Consider the following 22776-nt stretch of genomic DNA (forward strand, 5'->3'; position numbering starts at 1 on the left):
TCAGTCCTAGTAATTATCATGCTCATTTCAAGATAAGCTGTGATTGAAATGGACATAGTCTTAAAGGTTCAGAGGTACAATAACCTTAACTAATGCAGAGAACAACTTTTGAAGAAATATGAATACAAGTTATGAAGGATTTTCAGTTGATTATGTTTTCATGTGAACCAATTTGTGTTTATAACTTAGATTTAAGTTAATTTTGTTAAAGGTAACTCACTATAAGCCTCTGATTTACAAATTTTACTTGACTAAAAAGCTCCATGCTGGCTGACATACGGACGGATATATTTAGACCACAAACACTCTCTATCCTTTTTACTATTATATTTACAGCATATTATTATATCAAGTATCATAAAATAAGCTTTGCCAAGCTCTCTCTCTTCAGAGCCACCTTCATCTCACTCTTCCTGAGGCTGTAGATGAGGGGGTTCAATATGGGGATCACCACCATGTAGAACACAGACACCACCTTGTTCTGGTCCGTTGAGTAGCCGGACTTGGGCATCACATAAATGAGCGTGTTCGTCCTATAGCACAGAGTGACCGCTGTGAGGTGGGATGTACAAGTGGAAAAGGCCTTGTGGCGTCCCTTGGTGGAGCACATCTTCAGGATGGTGATGAGGATACGGATGTAGGAGGCAGCTCTGACACACCGTGACCACAACAATGGAGCCAGCCGTCTACGAGGGGACACTTGCGGAGGTGCTGATACCAGAGTGGGAGAGTTTAACTAAAGGAGCAAAATCACAGAGAAAGTGATGGACTTGATTTGTTCCGCAGAAGAGTAAAAAAAGAGAAGCAAATAGTAGAAGAGAAGCATTGAGAAAACTACCTACACAAGCCACCGTGAGTCAGCGAACACACACCTGTGTGGACATTTTGGTTGAATAAAGCAGCGGGTCACAGATGGCCATGAAGCGATCAGATGTCATGGCAGCCAGAAGGAGGCACTCACTTGACCCAAAGAAAACAGCTGAGCTCACCTGGACAGCACGTCCAAGACAGGAGATTGTATGTCTCTCCATCAGGAAGTTTACAAGCATATGAGGTGTGACAGAAGATGAAGAGCCTATATCAGCCAAGGGCAGGCAGCTCAGAAAAAACTACCTAAGGTGGTGGGGCTGAGAGGCGAGTCTGATAAGAATGATTGTACTGAGGTTGCCAGATATGGTCGCCAGGTAGATGCAAAGGATGGTTATGAAGAGGATGGCTCAGAAGACAGGTTATCAGTTAGGCCCGATGAAATGAACCCTGTCATTGCAGTGTGGTTCCCATCCCCCAGGGAATCCACGAGGCCACAGAGCTGCTACCAAACTGAAGCTCTGATGAAAACATTACAGAAGTTACAAATTTGATGGTTTCATTTTTGTTAAGACACCAAGAGGTTATTATAAACAGGTAAATATTCAGGGCGCCTGGGTGGCTCAGTTGGTTAAGCGTCCAACTTTTTTTTTTAATTTTTTTTTTAATGTTTTTATTTATTTTTAAGACAGAGAGAGAGCATGAGCAGGGAAGGGGCAGAAAAGGAGAGAGACACAAAATCCGAAGCAGGCTCCAGGCTCTGAGCTGTCAGCACAGAGCCCGACACAGGGCTCGAACTCACGAACTGTGAGATCATGACCTGAGCCGAAGTCAATCGTTTAACCGACTGAGCCACCCAGGCGCTCCAAGCGTCCAACTTTTGATTTCCACTCAGGTTATGTTTTTACAGTTCATGGGTTTGAGCCCAGCACCAGGCTCTGTGCTGACATCTCAGAGCCTGCTTGGGATTCTCGCTCTCTCTCTCTCTCTCTCTCTCTTTCTCTCTTTCTCACTGCCTCCACTCATGCTTACATTCTCTCATGCCTCTTTATCTCAAATACATAAATAAACATTTTAAAAAATTCAATAACAAAGTTAATATTGAAGCTAAGTTTGGACTTTTTTTATTTTATAGTACAAAACGTATACACTTTATATATGATTTTAGAGTCAAAAGTTTATATATTTATATGAGTATTCTATATCTTAAGAATAGTTTTCAGCAGAAATACTATGGAAACTCCAAACAGGGTACACTCTTTTGTCTTTATATTATATATTTATAAAATGTATTTAAAGTAGCTTTAAAGCTAAAGACAAAAAAAAATGTAAGATTTATGAAAAGAACAAAAGGAATGGTAAGCATAACAGAAACGATAATAATATGTAGATATAGGCCTATTTATTTATCATGTAAAAAAGGTACTAGTAAATCACAAAGTTTACAGTGCCAGTAAAACAAGACCATTTTTTTAAACATTTATTTATTTTGAGAGGGTGAGAATGCACGCACGCACGCGAGTAAGCAGGGGAGGGGCAGAGAGAGAGAGGGAGAGAGAATCCAAGCACTGTCAGCACAGAGCCCAATAAGGGCTTGAACTCATGAACCAAACTGTGAGATCATGACCTGAGCTGAAATCAAGAGTCAGACACTTAACCGACTGAGCTACTTAGGCACCCCCAAACAAGACCATTTTTTAAAAGGAGAAATACAATTTTCTTGATAGCACAAATAGGAAATAGAAGGGAATTTCAAGTTAAGGTTATAAATGAAGTCACCTATTGTAAATTTGTTATGTACATGTAATATTCACCATTAAAATATTGTTTTACCAAGTAGATTGATATATCAACCTAATTACTATGCAATATAGATGATTAATATCTAGGACATAATTAAACTACATTTATTCAAACAAATCAAATCGTTTCCTGATGTAGCAATGTTTTCTCACTGGAGAATTATAGAATGAAATAATTTTATTTTTGACATAGTGTACACCTGAATAAAGTTCCAGCCTGAAAAGTTAAGAAGTTTACCCAGGTCTGCCCAGCCGGTGGTCAGGTTGAACCTCATCTCCGTTGCTTTCTGGTTTTATATTCTAGACTTTGTCCAAAGTATCTGTTTTCCTGTAAGCTAAAGCATTCAGAACAATAAACAAAGGAAATCTTTCCACGAGATATTTACAAACAGTAAGTCCACAAAGCATCACAAAGCTAGTGAATTTATTAGCATTATGGCTGAGTTCCAAGTTTGGATAGCGTAAAAAGACCTTGTGAGTTTCTGGTCTTATGAGTGGATAAATGACGAATCCCGGTACCTTGAAGTATGCCTGTTTATATGCACTAAATAGACCGCAGAAATTTAGGTTAATTCAGCTCAGGTCACTTGTTAGCTGACTGCTGGGTTACATCTGCCCTGTTTCTCCACAATGATACAATTTTAGAAAATAGTATTAAGCTGTAAAAGCCAAAACCTCACCTCTTGAAATAAGAATTCATTCATCCTAGAGCAATAAATTCAAAGTCATTGTTATTTAGCAGCCATGCTATCTTATATTGTTGTTTGTCTTTGGGAATAAATCTCTCAGAAGATTCTGAAGTTTCAAATGTGAATTCACAAGCACCAGGGTCATTATCACATTCTCCAGTGAATATTGAGCAGTTCCCTTCACACAGACACAGCTAATCTTTAAAGGTTCTGTCAGTTCTCAAATGATCTCTTCATTTTTTTTCTTTTTATCTAGGTATTGGTGCACTTTCATTTGATAATTACTGGGAGTGTAATATAATAAATAATCTCCTGGCTAAATATTGGCTCTAAGTTTACTTTGATATTTCAGGTTAAGGAATACTAAAAAATATAAAATATAACTTTAGCTCCATTCATTCAACATGTGTTCATTTTGTAAGCATTTTATAGTGATGTAGGTAAGGCACTCCATTAGCTACCCAGGGTAATTTGGGATGGAATGCCATATAAAGTTGAATTTTAAATAACACAATTTTAAAGACATGTATACATTTTTTTCTAGCAAAAAGTATGAAATGAGTATCTTTTAAAATTGTATACACAGGGAGCTGTGAAGTAAGATGATGTTTGGGATGACTTCCAGATTGGATTTAGCCTACATGCCTCAAAGAGCTGGCTAGTGGCTTATCTGACTAGAAGAATAATGGTAGAAACAGCTGTCTTCAACCTGAGACTCATTCTAATTCTCTTGCTAATCCTAACTGGAGAAAGTCCTATCTCGCTCTCCTGATGCACCTTGATGGGTTTCCAGTGATAATACTAACCAACTTTCATCCAGACTTATCTCCTTGCCAAGCGCTGTGCTTGACTTTTTACTTACCTCTTCTCATTTAATCCTCATGATAATTTAGTAAACCAAGTATTTGCACTATTTCAACTTCACCAAGAGAGAACTGAGGTTTAAATTAAGCCACTTGTCCAAATGTGCTCAAATGGTAAAACTAAACCCAGGTTCAAAATCCAGGTCAGACTAAATGCTAAAATGTGCACTCTTAATAGGACTGTCATCTAGTGAACTTCAAGACTTGAGTGCCTCAATGAAGACCACTGGTTCCCGGCTAGTCCTCGATTTACATTTTTCTCTCTGCCCTTGACACTCTGTCCAATTCCCTAAAACTGGCGGGACCTACAGGCCAGAACTCAGGACCCTCATTTCCTGTCCTGTGTTCATTAGTGGGCACCTCCTGTTGATTTTACCTCCTAAATTCCTATCGAATGTGTCCACTCCCTTTGGATCTCAACACTACACTAGCTGTCCTTATTGATTTTCCGACATGCACATCTGGCCTTCCACACAGCAGCCAGAGGGAGTTATTTATTAAAAGAATTTAATATTCATTTTTTTGTACTTTCACATAATTACATGCGCTTAGTTAAAATGGCTCATAAAGAAAACAATGGCCCACTGACCAGTTCTTTACAAATCCAAATTCCCACTCCCAGTAGGAAACCACTTTGGACTCTTTAAACTACTTCATGGTTGAGATTCGTCAGTGTCTGTAAATCAGAGCTTTCCTAAAGAATAATTAGGATTTCTGTGTTTTGTTTGTGATATTGTGATGAATAATAAGAAATATATATATTTCTTAGTTTTGGTTTCTAGCACAGAGCTCCTAAAACCTTCAGAATTTCCTAAATGGTGAGAGCAACCAAGCGCCTTTTGTTATGTTAATGAGGCGACTTTTGGATTGAGTGGGGATTAGCGCTCATTGCCCTCAGAATGAACCCTGTGATTAGACGGAGGAATGGAACTGAAACTTTCAGTTCTACCCCCTGACTTCTGGGGAGGAGAGAGGGCGAGATATTGAGTCAGCCACCATAAACAATTATGCCTATGAAATGAAGCTTCCATAAAACCCCAAAGGGAGGGGGTTGGGAGAGCTTCCGGGTTGGTGAACTCATGGAGATTTGGGGAGATTGGCCTGCTCAGAGAGCATGGAAGGTCTGCACCCTTTCCCCATCCCTTGCCCTATGCATCTCTTTCATCTGGCTGTTCCTGAGTTGTATCCTTATATAATACATCCGTAATCTCATAAGTAAAATGTTCCTCTGAGTTCTGTGATGTGCTATAGCAAAGTGATCAAACCCAAGGTGGGGGTGTGGGAACCTCTAATTTAGAGCCAGTCAGACAGAAGTACAGGTAATAACCTGAACTTGTGACTGGTGTCTGAAGTCCAAGCAGGGGTTGTAGGAACCTCTAATCTATAGCGGGTGGGTCAGAAGCACAGATGATAACCTGTGCTTGGTATTGGCAGCTGAAGTTGGATAATAGGGCAGTAGTTTTGTGGGACTGAGCCCTTAAACTGTAGGATCTGATGTTACCTCCAGGTAGATAGTGTCAGAATTGAGTTGAATTGTATGACACTCAGTCAACGTCCAGAGAATTACTTGGTGGTTATGGGGGCTCCCCCACCCACTACATTGGAATTCATGACCAGAACCTTTACTGCTATTTTCCCTACTTATTTAATTTGAACATAATTGTTACAAGAAGAAAAACAGTGGTTTTTCCAAGTCTAAGAATTATTACAGATATTATTAACATTAAGTTTATTAAAACTAGGTCAGACAAGAGTAACCAAGGATTGGATATCAAGAAAGAATACATTTAGTTCAATATTTTTCAAAGATAAAACACAAAAATAATTTCTCATAGCTGACAAGCATTAGAATGGGGTGGTGTCAAGTTTGAAAGATACATAGCAATCAATAAGTAGAGGTAAAATGAATCTCACAGGCAAGTTTATTAAAAGCAAGTGTTGCAGGATCCTTTACCTCAATACCCGGGTTTCGTTGTCTCACCACTTCAAAGAATGAAGAGTGTAATGTCCCCGATTTCAAATCCGAGAGACCACCAAGGAGCCAATACCGATGCAAACGCAGGAGGGTTTATTTGCAAGCTCAAGCTTGGGCCCAAGTATACCCGACACAGCGGAGCAGGGACTTGGACCCCTAGGTTAAGAGGCGTAGCAGTTTCATAGGGGCCAGTGGCCAATGAGATTGTAACACACACAGAAAGTTGCATAGTCATGTCAATCCACACGCAGGTGGCCAATTGAATTACAATTTACCCTATAGTAACTGTTTGAACTAGCCTATCACTCTGGTCAGAATTGGCGCGAAAAAGTCCGTGCTTCCGATTCTGTGTCTCCCTCTCTCTCTGCCCCTCCCCCGTTCATGCTCTGTCTCTCTCTGTCTCAAAAATAAATAAACGTTAAAAAAAAAAAAAAAGAATTGGCCTGAAAGTTTGGCGGGCAAAAGGTGGGGTTTAAGAATTGGCGTGCAAGTTTGGCAGACAAAAGGCGGGGTTTACATTCTTTGGTGGTTAGGGGTTCCGCATTCCTATATGAGCCGGTTTCCAGTAAGGGTATGCTCAGCGGCTTGACTAGGGTGGGGGAGTGTCTTAAGCAATAAGTAGGTCATGTGGGGGTTATACATGAGATGGTGGGTGTAGCATAAAATGGAGTTAGTCTTGCTCTGTTTGTCCAGGGGTAGGGGATTTTTGTTAAATTCCTTGGGTCCCACAAAGAGGTGGACACAGAACAAAATGGCAGCAGGCAAAAGTTTATTAGAGTAAAAAATTAGAAAGTAAGAATAGTATGAAAGCTCTCTTTGCAGAGAGGGGAGCTTTCGAAGCTGAATACCCCCAACTATAGGCAAGGGTCTTTGCTTTATAAGGTTCTGGGCTACCCCTACCCCCCACTTCCCTTCTCCCTTGTTCCTTCTCAGGTTCTACCCTTATTGGCTTGATAACTCTAGGTGCTGGGTTGTCCATTCTTGATTGGCCTGACTCTGCTGTGTGAGGAGTCAGACTGTGGTCATACTGTCCCTTGTATAACATGAGTTTCATGGTTTAGTTATTTTGGTTAGATATTTTGATTGTCAAACTCCTGAGGGGAACCTGAGGGGGGAGGGAGAGTAGGTGCTCTCTGTACATTCTTTTTTTTTCTTTTTTAGTATTTTTTTATTTGAATTTAAGTTAGTTAATATACAGTGTAGTCTTGGCTTCAGGAGTAGAACCCAGTGATTCATCTCTTACATGTAATACCCAGTTCTCATACCAACAAGTGCCCTCCTTATTGCCCATCACCCATTTAGCTCATCCCCCCATCCATCTCCCCTCCAGCAACCCTCAGTTTGTTCTCTGTATTTAAGAGTCTCTCATGAGTTGCCTCCCTCTCTCTTTTTATTTTTCTTTCCCTTCCACGATGTTATCTGTTGTGTTTCTCAAATTCTACCTGAGTGAAGTCATATGATATCTATCTTTCTCTGACTTATTTTGCTTAGCATAATACCCTCCAGTTCCATCCACATTGTTGCAAATGGCAAGATTTCATTCTTTTCCATCCTCCAAGGAGTGACTGTTACATTCTAAAGAGGAACCTTAAGCTTACTGTGGTCAGATGCTCCCAGCATTGTTTCAAAATATGTGTTTTTGCCCACCCAGAGACCTCAACTTCTAACCTTTCCTTCTCTGCCTATTTTTTTAAATTTTTTGTGAGAAAGAGTGAGTGGGGGAGGGGCGGGGACAGAAGATCCGAAGTGGGCTCTGTGCTGACAGGGCGACAGCAGCAAGCCCGATGCAGGCTCAAACACGAACCCTGAGATCATGACCTGAGCCAAAGTCAGATACTCAACACCCAGGCAGCCTCCCTCCTTGGCTATTATATCCTATCTTTCCCTATCCTATAAGCATCTCAACTTTATTCTAGCTAAGAAATACAAATCTTACTCCCTCAAAATGGGTCTTTAGTTTCTTTAATTATGTATATGTAAAAAGTATTTTTCCAACATTTTACTCATATCTATACAGCAAGATGTAATGGCTAGTTCAGTTCATTTTCATCTCAAAGTCTGTGTTACTTAAAACTTCAGTTTCTTGATCTTTCAAGCTTGCAGCTAGTGATATGAGCCCTCTGACTGTAACTCTAACTTTAGTCAAGGCTGAATTAAATAGCTTGGAGGTTAAAATTTGTATTTCTATAGCTTATGCCATTTTTTTAATTGGGCCAAAGTTTTTATATAGTCATCAACTGACATTCTGAACACCTCTGCCATTCACGTTAATACACATACATGCTCCTATATCGTCCACTCCTTCCATCTTTCATGATCTTGGATTTAGTAATGGACACGTAGGGATGATATCAAAAACGTGAGCAACAAAAGAAAAAATAGGTAAATTTGCTTCGTTGAAGTTAAAACTTTTGTGCTTAAAAGGAGTCTATCAATCAGTGAAGAAACAACACAGTGAAGAAAATATTTGCATGTCATACATCTGATTAGGGCCTTGTATCAAATTATAAAGAACACTTACAATTTTATACAAATAGCTCAATTTCTTCAAGATTTTATTTTTTTAATGTTTATTTTTGAGAGAGAGAGAGAGAAGAGAGCGCGTGCTTGAGCAAGTTGGGGAGGGGCAGAGAGAGAGGGAGACAGAATCCAAAGCAGGCTCCAGGCTCTGAGTTGTCAGCACAGAGCCCGACGCGGGGCTCGAACTCACTAGCTGCGAGATGATGACCTGAGCCAAAGTCGGACACTTTACCGACTGAGCCACCCAAGCACCCCTTAAGATTTTATTTTTAAGTAATATCTACACCCCGTGTGAAGCTCAGACTTATAACCCTGAGATCAAGAGTTGCATGCTCTACCTACTGAGCCAGCCAGGCGTGCCAGAAGTAACCCAGTTTATAATGGGCATTGTTCTGCTTCTAGGACCCTGGCCCCCTCACTGCTCCAGCTGTAACAGATGACTGTCACTCACTGGTTTCCACTCTCAAAGGAAGAAAGAATGTTTGCACTAGAATTAATTTATTGCTACTACTACTACCTATGATGCTACTCTTATTTTTTATTAGCATTATTATTCAGTCCTACAAGGAAGCTGGCTCTGATCTGAAACCAAGGCCTACTTATTGCAATTATAAGCAAATAAGTTTTCAAGCTCATTAGAACAACAACTTGCCTTTGATGAGGAAGTTGTTTTCCTGAAGCTAGACTTTGGGTTTGGATTAGATGGCTCAGAGTAGATGGCTTTAATGACTCCTCGGGGAGCAGGGCAGCCTTTGCTCATAGTCAATTTTAGAAAACACGCTGTGTCTGAGGATTAGTTCAGGGATTCACATCTCCTATATTCGGAACTGAAGTTGAGGTACAGAACTGAAGACTGGTCCCAGAGGCCTCATAGGTGAGACACAGTCTCTGCCTATCTCTGTCTCCCCAGCAGTTCAAGGTAACACATCTGCAAATCATAGCACTTACCCAGATAACAGGGGCATTAGACCAACAGGGGATGTCATTAATTCTTAACTCTCTCTCTCTCTCCATATATATATATATATATATATATATATATATATATATACACACACACACACACACACACACACACACATAGAAAGAGACATATATATGTGTATGTATTCAAACAGAAATTACAAATACTAGAGAAATTTATCTTCTCTTGAGGCCTGAAAGTACCTGGCTCTTTGGAATTAAACAAAACTGGCCTTTTTTTTTTTTTTTTTCAGATAGAGCTAGAGAGAGCAAGTGGGGCAGGGGTAGAGAGAGGGAGACAATACCAGAACCAGATATGGGGCTCGAACTCACAAACCGTAAAATCATGACCTGAGCCGAAATCCCCAGAGTTGGATACTTAAACAACTGAGTCACCCAGGTGCCCCCAAAACTAGCATTTCTAGTAAAATCTCTAAAATCTCTGGGGCGCCTGGGTGGCTCAGTCGGTTAAGCGTCCGACTTCGGCTCAGGTCATGATCTCACGGTCTGTGAGTTCGAGCCCCGCGTCGGGCTCTGTGCTGACAGCTGAGCCTGGAGCCCATTTTGGATTCTGTGTCTCCCTCTCTCTCTGCCCCTCCCCTGTTCATGCTCTGTCTCTCTCTGTCTCAAAAATAAATAAACATTAAAAAAAATTGTTTTTAAATCTCTGTTAACGACTTTATGGATGACTGGTAAGTACCATCTGAATCTGAAGCTTGCCCCACCACTGAGAGGGGACACCCGGTTGGGTTTCATTCAGGAATCAACACAGGCTTGAAAATCCTCTCCTACATCAGCCACGTCCTGGGCAAATGTGTGCATGCTGACTAAACAAGAGATGAGAAAGATTCTAGGTATGGTAGGATCTAGGTTTCGAGCAAATACAATCTGACTTACAGTGAAGCTAGAAGAGCATAAATGAGGCTAACGAAGGCATTTGAAAACTCACATAAAAATATTAACGGGGCGCCTGGGTGGCGCAGTCGGTTAAGCATCCGACTTCAGCCAGGTCACGATCTCGCGGTCCGTGAGTTCGAGCCCCGCGTCAGGCTCTGGGCTGATGGCTCGGAGCCTGGAGCCTGTTTCCAATTCTGTGTCTCCCTCTCTGTCTGCCCCTCCCCCGTTCATGCTCTGTCTCTCTCTGTCCCAAAAAAAAAAAAAAAAAATATTACCTTTGGGGGCGCCTGAATGGCTCAGTCAGTTGAGCGTCCAACTCTTGATGTCGTCTCAGGTCATGATCCCAGGGTGTGGAATGAAGCCCTGCATTGGGCTCTGCGTTGAGCATGGAGCCTGCTTAAGATTCTCTCTCTCCCTCTCTCTCTTTCCTCCCTCCCTTCCTCTGCCCCTCCTTCCCACTAGCATGCTCTCATTCTCTCTCTCTCTCTCTCTCTCTCAAAAAAAAAAAAAAAAGCCTTTGTAGAAATAACCCATGGCCAAAAAGATACCGAATCTTTCGCCATTTTGTTGCACCATAAAACGCTTAAAAGAATTACTGACATCTTCATATTCTGTCATCACAGATGTCATATTCTGCCCTGTTTTATCAAATTGCCTTTCTCAGCTGGGTTCTCTCACAATTAAGGAGATGAATATTTCAATTTTTGTTTTTCTTTTCAAATTACATGCAAAGTGTATTTTTAAGCTTGTCCATTTACTTAGCTTTAAGTACTTGGGGGAAGAATATCCAAACATATAGTAATAGTACAATAACAAATGCAAAAGCAATATGAGACACACAAAAAAGGAATTTGAAATTTCATATTGCGCACAAGTAAGTATGTGGACTGAAGCAAAACGTTCCTCTTATTTAACTCCATGTGCTTGTGAATAAGCTAGAATAATTCTGAAAAAAAGAATGGCTGGAGACAATAGAGCTGAGTATGCAACAATAGCTTTGAAACATGAATTAGCTATTTAATGTTATAGTTCTAGGAATTCAATTGGTCAATATGGGACATTTTTCACATAAATTGGTATTGCAAAGAGCAGAAAGAAACGGATGTGATGGTTTAGTCTAGCAATGAACTCTACTGTGAGCTCTTTGAGTATCTATCCGTAGGGGAGGAGGACACAAATGGAGTACCAAATACCAACATCTTATTATCTCATTCATTCAATCTTTATTTATCTTACCATCACTCTTTAAACCATATGAAGATGTCAACAGTGCCCATGCCAGTTATATCTTAATATCCTCTTTTTTTCGAGGTTGAAAATACATTCTATCTTTCACAACTGAGTAACAATTTGGCTAGTTACTGAATTCTTGGCTGGAAAGAAATACTTTTACATTAGCATTTTGAACCAATGTATTGTCTTCCAGTTTTCAGCATAGCTGTTGTGAGGTGTGTTGATGCTTTTCTAACACCTTTTTAAAAATCTCTCTCTCTGAAAAGTTTTTAGGATTTGAAATTTTATGGTGGTATAACTTGGTATGTGACTTTTTTGCACTTACTATGCTGGGTAGCTGTTATTTTAATATCTTCTTAGGTAAAGATCAAACCATGATCTATCATCAGAATTCCTTCCATTGAAGATTTTTAGATCATCTCTTTACCCAGACATTTTTATTCTTCAGAAATCAATTGCTACAGTTGGTCTGTAATGTAAGTGGGGTGTTACCTGAATGCAAGCCTGTAGTGCTTAATTCAAGGAAGGAGTGAAGAAAATATGACTGAGAAGATCCATAGAAGCAAATGTCATTTTTTAAAAGTTTATGTTCAATGTTCTTTATCCACACTAACGATACGGGAGGGGTGGTGAAGGATCCCTGTTGACATCTAATCTCAATCCTCCTAATCACTCATTGTTTCCCTTAATGTCTGTTATTTTCTCATTCTCCCCTCCAGAAGAAAAAAATTCAAGAACAAACAAAATGACTGAAGAAATTCAGTGTACCAGACCCAAACACTTCCCCCATTAGTTCCCAGAAAAATCAAGAACATCAAAGTTCCCTCTTTGTGTTTTTCTTAGCATTGAATGTCATCATCCTTGCAAGGAAACAGGAGACAATCCTGATAAACCCCTTTGGTTGGAATTTCTCTTGTCTTATGCACATTTTAGTCTGCAGGGGGCGCTGCCTTTCCCTCAGGTTACTGCACAGTCTCCTGTTACAGACAACAACCATTGTTACTATGGGCACCTTCACACAGATGTCATTTCTTACATGCTCCCCTCACCAGGAATGATTGTCTCCTGGCCAGAGTATCCTATGGGAAATGCATGTCCATCGGTCACCTTATGAACTATGCAATCATGCTGTCTAAAGAAATCCAAAATAACTTGCTGGCCAGGGCTCACTTGAGTTCAAGGGCACATGCAATCATAGCCTTTTTTACTGCTGCTTGCTGACTGGACCATCATCCACCTCTTGTCTTATATAGTCCCACAGACTCTAGCTCTTGGATGTTGGGAATTTTACTCAACAGAAAACCTACTTTTTTATTATGTCTCTGTAAAGATCCCTAGTGCTATTAGGACTGTCTTCATCTCTCAGGTATCCATCCTGGCTTTAGTCCCAACAATTCTCCCATCTGAAACTTTTTTTTAGCTACATCTTCCACTTCTCATTCCTGGGTCTATCCAACTTTCTTCTTTGAGATTCCAAAACAAACTGGCTCAAATCTTATCCTGACTTGGACCAGGTAACTCTGGCCCTAAGTATTCTGGCTCCCCTGTCACACACCTCAAGGCTTTCTTAGGGAAGGAATTTCTCAGGGACAGCACCAAAGAGAAAGATTGTTAAGTGTACTTCAAAGGAAAGCAGTTCTTGCCGCTAATAATTAAGCTGAACTGGTGTCAGTGGCCTTGGAAGCTGGGATACAATGCTTGAATTACAAAATCTATCAAATGCAGAAAACCAAAATGTTGCGCATAAAACAAGAGTAACAGTCCATATTAGAAATTTTGGTTAGCGGTTGTTTATTTATTATTTTCTCAAATAAAAATTTTCTTTATACCACTCCTTTTGTCTCTGTTGCACACTGTGGGGTCTGTGGGTAGTAAATACAGAAGGGGTTCATTTCTCATATTGTGGAACATACCTTGTTTATTTTGAGCTTACAAAGTAAACAAGCGAAAATCCTGAGTTACTCTCATCTGCAGGCTTTTCTATCTGAAGGAAAATACATAGCAAATTGTCATTTCCAAGGGTTCTCATTTTATTGCAAAATTATTTGATAGCACATTATTGAGCAAATCCTATAGGTCAATATGTTGATACCACTCAAATTGGCCACAGGTGGATGTCATCAGTCAGGCAGCTGAATTGCAATACCCCCAGTAGAATCACTGGCCACCGTGTCTCTTTCCTCAGATCGTAAAAAGGCCAAACAAGCCAAACTGATGGGAAGTCGCAGCACGAGCATGACTCACAAAGATAGTAAATATACGAGTGAAGAAGCCTTTCTTTACTCTGAAAGCTGAGCTTTTTCCACTCAGATGATAACACCCACATTTCTTTCAGGCCTATTTAAATTTTTAGTAACAGTAGGGCAGAATTATAAGTGAACACTCCCAGTTGCTTAACTTACTCCACCCTATTAACATGGGGACTTTCCACCAAGGAAAATCTAAATGTATACTTAAGCCTCAAACCAAGTGCAACGCTGCTCTGAGGCAAACATGGTAAGTCAGAGCACCCACTGATTCACAGTTCGGTGAAAGAATCGACAAACCTGTATGATTCCTGGTTGTGGTAGAACAAAAAGTATGAACGGTTTTGAGTTATGCCTCTGATGCCCTTACTAGTCACCACCCTTAGATCCAAATGTTACCAAGATTCTTGCCCACCCAGACAATGCTCTTTCTTAAAGTTTGTCCCCAGCTGAATGCATGAATCGTATGTGCACCTTCCTTTAATACGAGTCCTTCCTAAAAACTGCAATGAAATCTCATGACTCAGATTCTTCAAGATGCCTTCCCCTTGAGAATATCACTGGAGACTATCCGCTAGTCTTAGATCTAGAACTTCTTTCCCAGTTGGGCTGAGGAATGGGGCACAGTGTAAGTTCTGGCTCAAAAGTGCCATGGCCCACTTTTCCTCAGCTCTGTCAGTATTGGCTTCTCTCCTCACCTTCCCCCTGCTAGGCATTTGCTCAGACAAGATGTACAATATCACCTGCATTTCTGCAAGAACAGCCTTTAGGAGGCCTAGCTTTTCCCACATCCAGATATTTAATTCCTGTAATTGGCTCATTTGGGAATGAGAAATCCTTAGAAAAAAAAAATTCTTGATAAAAAGGACACTGATTATCATTTGAACTGGAACCAAACATGAGATGTGACAGAACAGGAAGTAGTTCAGCTGACTCTTGCTTTGTTCCTTTCTCCAGCCCTCTTGGTCACTACATAGGGGAGCAGTCCTAGGGAATCTCAAAATAGAAGTCTGGTTTCTTAGTGTCAGGGTAACCTGCTTGTGATCAGATATGCCATTTGCAAAATCATGGACTACTTCAATTACCAAATCAAACTTCTGTTTCAGTCTATGCCCTCTATAGCCTAGAAATTTTCTCCTCTAACCAGAATGAAAAGCCATATATTTACCCGCTGTAAGTTACTTAAAATGGCAAAAATTGACTAGGAATGGCCACTAGAACCATGTCTCTAGGTCTGACACAAACACATTTCTCTTCCAGCTTCCTCCTCTTGTGTGGTGAGTTAATGAACTTGGGAAATGCCCAGAGACAGCAAATGCACTTTCCAGTTGGAGAACACTCTCACATTAGCTCTGCGTTGCTTTGAGTGCCAACATTGAGGGCAATGTTCTTTGCAGCAATAGTTTACAGAATGTACCAAATCACTACAATTAATGACCTAGAGGGCCAGGGTCCAAAAACCGGAAAACTGCCTCTGGCCATATCAGGTGTGCTGATTGCCCCAATTTCAATCCAGAGGGGAATGGGGAAGGGAGAGAGAAAGGGAGGGAGGTCTATGGAGCCATTAGAACATTTAGTTGCTGACCTGGCTTTGCATATGATTTTATTCCTTAATTTGGTTCAACAGGAAATATATAGCCATAGGGAAAATGAAGACTGCTTTTCTCTTTCATTGTCTGTTGTGATAAATATGCTAGCCAAGGCCACCTTTTCTTTGCAAGCAAAAAATGTCTCATGTGCAACCTGGTCCTACAATCTGCATAATCTTACCTTGTCCCCTAAAACACATTCCCTGGGCACCCACGCCAGCCACAGTTTCAAGGCCACCCCACTGCATATGCCCTGCCAAGGGCAGAAAGGCTGTCTCCAAGTATCACACTGAAGGTTCTGGACTTGAGAGTCATCCTGAGTACATGCACCAAAGCATCATAACCCAGGCCATCATTATGTTACCAGGATGATTCAGAGATATAATTCCCAAGGGTGGTTTCAATCAAATGTAAAGTATCTCATAGAAACTCTGTATACACCTTTCCCTTGGTACCCAGGAAGCTCTGGAATAACAAGACATAACAGACTCATTACATTTTATAAATACTCGTAGGTTTGCCGGTGCAGAACATAGAAACCAAGTCTTCCAGTCAGACATGAAGAAGTCTGTTTGTCTCACTGGAAATACTCGAGGTGGATGCTTCCAGAAGGTTGGAAACCCTGACTGACTGCCCAATAGGTGCTCGGTATGTTGTATTCATTTCCAAGGCTGCTATAGTAAAAGCAAGGCAGTGAAGAGAAGGGTTTTAGTTCTGGGATTGTGAAGAGTACAGGGCTTTAGGACAGGTATGCTTTCCTTCTGTCGGAGAAGCCAATGGGAGAGGATTGGTTGACCCTTAGGAAAGCTGGGATTTTTTGTCAGTGTATCATTCTATGAGGAAACCATAGGATAGACCTGATAAACTCATGAAACCTCTGAAATTGCATGTAGGATGTTGTCTGAGTGAAACTTTCCTAGGATCAGATACTTAGTTTTTACCAGATTCTCAAAGTAGTTCATGTGCCCCTCCCTTCCCAGGGGCTAAGAAGATTTCTTAGGTCATTCAACAAAGTTACTTGAATTACTCAAATAATGAGTGGTAAAACACAAACCAATACTTTGAATCATCAGACATTGAATATATTAAACGCAATAAATGTTATATATACATATATCATAAGGGAAAAGGGTAATGGGCATTGAGGAGGGCACTTGTTGGGATGAGTGCTGGGTATTGTCTGTAAGCAATGAATCACAGGAATCTAACCCTGAAACCAAGGACACACTGTATACACTGTATTTTAGCTAACTTGACAATAAATCATATTTTTAAAAAATTGCTTATGTGTAACTCCTGAAGATCTCCATGTCTGGTTTTGCTTTAAGCTCTTAATGAGAGAAGCAAAACCACAACCAAACAGGCTCTGTCTACCATAAATACACCAGGAGAGCTAGAAAGGCCATATTAAAAGACCCCTTACTATTTCCTGATATGAGCTAACCTGAACATCTTCAGGCATCTAAGACTGCTGTTCCTTTCCCCAAACCTTAAAGATACAATTTTCCCAAAGGTCTGTCTTTGAACCTTCTGTTACCTTTTTCCCTATCCCTGAACCATCTCGTTGATTCCCTAGCTTTTACCATCCTCTGTCCATTGATGACTCCCAAATCAATGTCACCAGCTGTGTCTGTGTGATAGCCATCCACAATCCTCTCAGTTTGAATTCAACCTCCTTCCCTCCTACTCCATTCCTAGCCCAGACTTTCTGTTCCTACTAAAAGCACCACCTCACAGTGACTAGTTATAAATACAGTGGGAAATCTTTTTATCTTCCCCTTAATATGTTCTCAATATTATTGGTGCATGTGTGTGTGTGTGTGTATTTAAATTGTGTCAGATCACCTTAGATAAAAGATAAAATTTAATTAAACTACCAATTATCAGGTTACCATTATCCTGGTCTTTCAGACTTAAAACTTGAATCCCAGTTAATTGCCAAGTGACACAGACTCTGCCTTTGGGCTATCTCTCCTTCCTAACATCCTAGCTGGTATCCCTCTGACTATTCTCTCCCTTCAACCCATCCTGCACATGCTCCCAGAGTAACTCCCTAAAAGTTGAACACTGGCCAAGTCATTCTACTGCTCAGATGTTCACTATGTCCACATTCACTACTGATCTAGTCATTAAAATCTCCCTAACATGGGAAGCTCTGAACAATATGGTACCCCCTCCCCCCCTCCAGTTTGTTTCTCACTACTCTCTTTCAGATGTACTTTTCTTAACAGAAGGGATGCGCAGTCTCCCAAACATGCTCTGAGCTGCTCTGACTCAACCCCCCTCCTAAAATGCTCTCCTTGAATCTATCTTTCATCTTTTGAGGTTATTTCCATTTTCCAATCACCATCTCTGTTCATTTCAAGGCTTCCCACTCCCTATAGGATACAGACCAAACTCCTTAAAATGAGTGAGACCCTCAATTATCTAGCCCAGACATGCATTTACTTATAGGCAAACCTATAAGTTTGGTTACCCTTAGAGCCAAAGAAAAGAGACACTGCCTTGGTCACATTCTTTAGGGAAATTCTGGGCCTCTTCCTACTGTACCTCACTCCAGTGGACAAGGCCAAAGGGATGTGCCCACACAACATTTATCCTATCCACCCCTTCTAGACCATCTTCCAGGTAACAGGACCCTAAAATTCCTTGCCCAGATGGCCCTCAACTTATTTCCAGAGTCTACAAGAGTCACTTTCCAAGATCACCCTTGTAAGGGTAAACCACAATGCTGATATTCACATGCTTAGGTCTTAGGGGTAACCAAGGGATGGCTATTTGCAGGGGTGTGAACAGATGCACACACGTGTGGCTGTGCACATGTGAGCTGGAGACAATTTCTCCCACCACCTCATTCCAGCATGGAATTCTGAGGATTCCATCGTCCAGGTTATTATGAGGGTATATTTGTTGAGGAGGAAATCTAGAACATATCTTATTAATTTGCTATTTTCATTTTTAACTTTTTCTTATTAAGTCGTAGATATGTGAGCCCCCATTTGTTATTCTTGCCCTGGGCTCTTCCAGTGTCAAAGGTGGGCTTGCTTCTGGGGAGTCAGTTTTTTAACCACACCAAATATGTGCAGTTCTTTAAAGCCTTGTCTTTCTCAAACATCAGTTATATTACATAGGCTACGCTGTATGTCTATATACCTGGGGGTCTCCTTGCACTTTTAGAGCATGCTTTAAAAGGTTGAAAGGTAATACTCTGGAAGTACTAGCCAATACAAGTTGAAAAGTGAAAAAAATGAGAGATGCTCTACAGAAATGAGGGAAGAAGTTCATATCCTTTTCATATTATATGAATCTATATTTGAAAACCCAAAAGAATCAGCTAAGAACTATTTTTAAATGATAGGAAACTATGGTAAAGAAGATAGTTATAAAATCAATTTTTCAAAAATTGGTAGTTTTTCCATATGTAAACAGTACTTAAATAAACCACAAAATGAAAAAAAAAGCTTCATTTACAATAGTTAATATAAAACATTCGTGAATAGACTTTAAAGAACAATATAAGATATTTATCTGGAAAGTTTAAAGAAAACTCTAAGGAAAGACTATTTAGGGACGTCATTAATAAATACATACATTCCTTAGTTATAGAAGTTTTGATTGTAAAGCTGTCAATTCTCAGCAAATTAACATATCGATTCAATACAATAGCACTCTAAGTGAAAACAGGATTTTTTTTTTTTTTTGGAACTTGATAAAATAATGCCAAAGCTCATCTTGAAAATATACGTGTGAAAATAGCCAGAAATTGTATTACCAGATATTAAAATTAAATTTATAGCTTCGGATTAAATGTTTGGTCCTTGTTCTAGAAGAGAGGACAAAGAAAAAGAATCAGAAATTGACCCAAGTACTTACGATGTTTAACTGTACATTAAGGCTGGAGTTTTAAATCCGCAGAATCAACCAGAAAATTGTTTCACTAACAAACGGCCTTAGGACAGACACCCAGCTAGCTATTTGGGGAAGTAAGTAAAATGAGTTGACTACCTCATTCTTTATATCAAACTCAAACTCTGGATAAAGCAAAGATAATGATGTAAAAATGAAATCCGTAAAGCCCTAGAACAGAGCAAGAGACATTTTTTAAAATAAGTTTAAATAGAGAAAAATGTATCTAACTATGTCACAAAGATCAGAATTCAAAAAGCAGATCGATAAAGTTGACAAAAACCCTTTAAAATTTACTGCGTAGCAGAAAGAAAAAAAAATACCATACCAATGTTAAGTGACAAACTAAGAATTAATTTGCAATACATGTAGCAAACAAATGGCTAATCTCCTTAATAAACAGAGGCCCTGTAAATAAAATGCTTAGAAGATCAAGAACCTAATAGTAAAATTAGCAAAGGAACTGAACTGACCGGTCATGAAAAAGAAATACGCATGCAAATAATTGTTTGAGAAAATGCTAATCCCTACTCATAATTTTTAAAAATCAAGAGGACCTGAGTTACCCAGTATTCACCATCATGGGGGCAAAGGTTTAAAATTTGATAAGATTTAGGGTTGGTGGGAAAATCAGCATTCTTGTACAACATTTTTGGGAGTGTAACTTGGTGCAACTTACGTGGAGGTCAATTGGTCAATTTCCATCAAAAAAGAAAGTGAATGAATTCCAACCCTCTGAGTGAGCAGACTAAAGCCCCATGACTAATGACAGCCTTTAGCCACTGAAATTGTGAAGCCAAATTTTTGTCATCTGGTACTGGAACAAAGAGGTAAGAACCTTTTTGTTTAGTCTAATCATTTTGAAGCCATATTTCTTTTTTTTTTTTTTTCCAACAAGAAAGAGAAGAAAATGGCAAGAGGCAACCGTACCACAGTGACAGAATTTGTCCTTATGGGATTCACAGAGTGTCCTGAGCTGCAGCTTCCCCTTTTTGTGGTATTCCTGGTAATTTATCTCATCACCCTGGTAGGAAACCTTGGCATGATCCTACTCATCAAGGTGGATCCAAGGCTCCACACCCCCATGTACTATTTCCTCAGCCACCTGGCTTTCATCGATGTTTGCTACTCATCTTCCATTGGGCCCAAGATGCTACAAAATTTATTGGCAAAGAAAAAAACCATCTCCTTTTCAGGCTGTTTTGCCCAGCTGTACTTCTCCAGTGCTTTTGCCACTACTGAATGCTTCCTCTTGGCCACAATGGCCTATGACCGCTACATGGCTATCTGCAACCCCCTGATTTACCCAGCCGTTATGACTCAGCGGGTCTGCAAGGAGTTGGTGATAGGCGTCTATACCTACGGCTTCCTGAACTCTGTAATACAAACAGTTCTGACTTTTCAATTGTCTTTCTGCGACTCCAATATCATCCACCATTTCTACTGCGCTGACCCTCCTCTCCTTGCCCTCTCCTGCTCTGACACCCGCACCAAAGAGAAGCAGCTCTTGATCTTCTCTGCAGTGAATCTCAGTGGATCCTTCCTGACTGTCCTCATCTCCTACATCTGCATCCTCCTTTCCATTATAAAAATTCAGTCTTCTGAAGGCAAGTGCAAAGCCTTTTCCACCTGTGCCTCCCACCTCACTGTGGTCATCGTCTTCTATGGAACGCTGTTTTTCATGTACATGCAGCAACCCAAAGCAGGGAATTCATGGAAGTACAACAAAGTGGTCTCTGTGTTTTATAGTCTTGTCATTCCCCTGCTCAACCCCCTGATCTATACCCTGAGGAACACAGAAGTAAAGGACACCCTGAAAAAGATGCTAGAAGGCAAAGAGCCATAGTGAGTGAGTTGTCATAAGGTAGCATTGGGCAAGTGTGATACTCTGACATAGTATAACCAACATGATGGAAATTTAGCAGCCCATTCCCATTCGGTCAATCCAATTTGCATGTTTTTAAGAGCAAATGTACTGGGCCATTTGCTTGATGTAGTAATAATGAATCCAACCAATTATCATGGACTAATCAGAATTGATTTACAAGCTATACTGTTAACAGCTACTTCTTTTGTATGTTGAATGTGAAGTGACTTATTACCAATTACATAATAATATGAGTTCTAAAATTTAAAGGATCCTAAGAAGCAATATTCTGGGTAAAACTATAAATTAATGAACCTAAGTACAAAATCCATACATGAATATCTATAGTGTTAGAAATATTTTCCAGCTTAACACACTGTTTTGTAGCAAATCACTTGTTAGTCTTAAATATATTTCTTCATAATGTATTACTATAGATCGTGGTTAAGTTTCAAGACCAGGTTGCAAGAAGCTTATTTATTATAAATGTAGTTGAAATACTACATGCTTACAATGAACAATAGAAATAATAGTATTATAGTAAGAATAAGTGGAGAGGAGAACAGAAAAACCATGAATCAGTGAAATATGGGGAAACTGGGGGAATATGGGGAAATCAGTGAAATTGTTTGTTTAATTAGAAGAGATAAGGTTTGGGGCATCTGGGTGGCTCAGTCATTAAACGTCAGGCTTCAGCTCAGGTCATGATCTCACGGTGTGTGAGTTAGAGCCCTGCATCAGGCTCTGTGCTGACTTCCCAGAGCCTACTTCAGATCCTCTGTCTCCTTCCCTGTCTGCCCACCCCCCACCCGACCCCCTGCCGCTTATGCTAGAATATGTGCACTTACACACTCTCTCTCTCTCAAAGATAGATAAACTTGAAAAAAAAAAAGAAGAGATAAGGTTTAGGCTACTTTCAGAGATGCTATAAGTGGTCATTTATTCAATATCTAGGGCTTAATTTTTCTAGTCTCTGGAAACCACAGCTACAGTGATTTTACAGGGCAGAGGAGGGAGTCCTACCTGAGTTCAAGAAAGGGAAAGAGAGAGAGTCTCCTAAGGTACCAGGCCAGAGTATGCATGTTTCTGAGAAATAAAATTATTGTCTTAAATAATTTGAATAATCTAGAGAAATACTTTAGTTTCGCAACATTTTCCATGTTCTTTATTTCTGTTTTTGCAGATCTGACAGTCCAATTTCCTTAGAGTTGAAACTATAAATCTACAGGTTCTTGCTGTTGTTGGGGATAGGCACAAGAAAAATCTCTTTTAATTTTTTTTTTTTAATTTAAGCAAGGATATGAGCATTCTCTGGTTTTTCCAAGTTTCAGTTTTAATATTTCATCCAAAATAATTCTTAAGATGTACAAATCTTCCATAAACCATTAGATTTTCTCCCTAAATTGTTTTCAAATGTGA

The 22776-nt window shown here is 40.0% G+C and overlaps 2 protein-coding genes across 2 annotated transcripts; one reads left to right on the top strand and one right to left on the bottom strand.

Annotated features, from left to right (window-relative positions):
* Window positions 1-355: 355 nt before the first annotated feature.
* Window positions 356-11079, bottom strand: LOC101088612 (olfactory receptor 502). Its single transcript, XM_019812948.1, is given in 4 exon segments — window positions 356-656; window positions 658-1231; window positions 1234-1312; window positions 11065-11079. Coding segments are annotated over 4 exon segments (969 nt in total).
* A 9315-nt stretch (window positions 11080-20394) lies between these two features.
* Window positions 20395-21532, top strand: LOC101088875 (olfactory receptor 1030-like). The gene has a single exon (XM_003993081.4). The coding sequence runs from the start codon at window positions 20401-20403 to the stop codon at window positions 21334-21336; it is 936 nt and encodes a 311-aa protein (XP_003993130.3). The 5' UTR covers window positions 20395-20400; the 3' UTR covers window positions 21337-21532.
* The last annotated feature ends 1244 nt before the right edge of the window (window positions 21533-22776 follow it).

This window comes from Felis catus, chromosome D1 (assembly GCF_018350175.1).
Source record: "Felis catus isolate Fca126 chromosome D1, F.catus_Fca126_mat1.0, whole genome shotgun sequence".
NCBI classification, from domain to species: domain Eukaryota; kingdom Metazoa; phylum Chordata; class Mammalia; order Carnivora; family Felidae; genus Felis; species Felis catus.

What these genes read in the sequence shown, in the direction of transcription:
- LOC101088875 (XM_003993081.4), top strand. Translation starts at nt 20,401, where the DNA reads ATGGCAAGAGGCAACCGTACCACAGTGACAGAATTTGTCCTTATGGGA.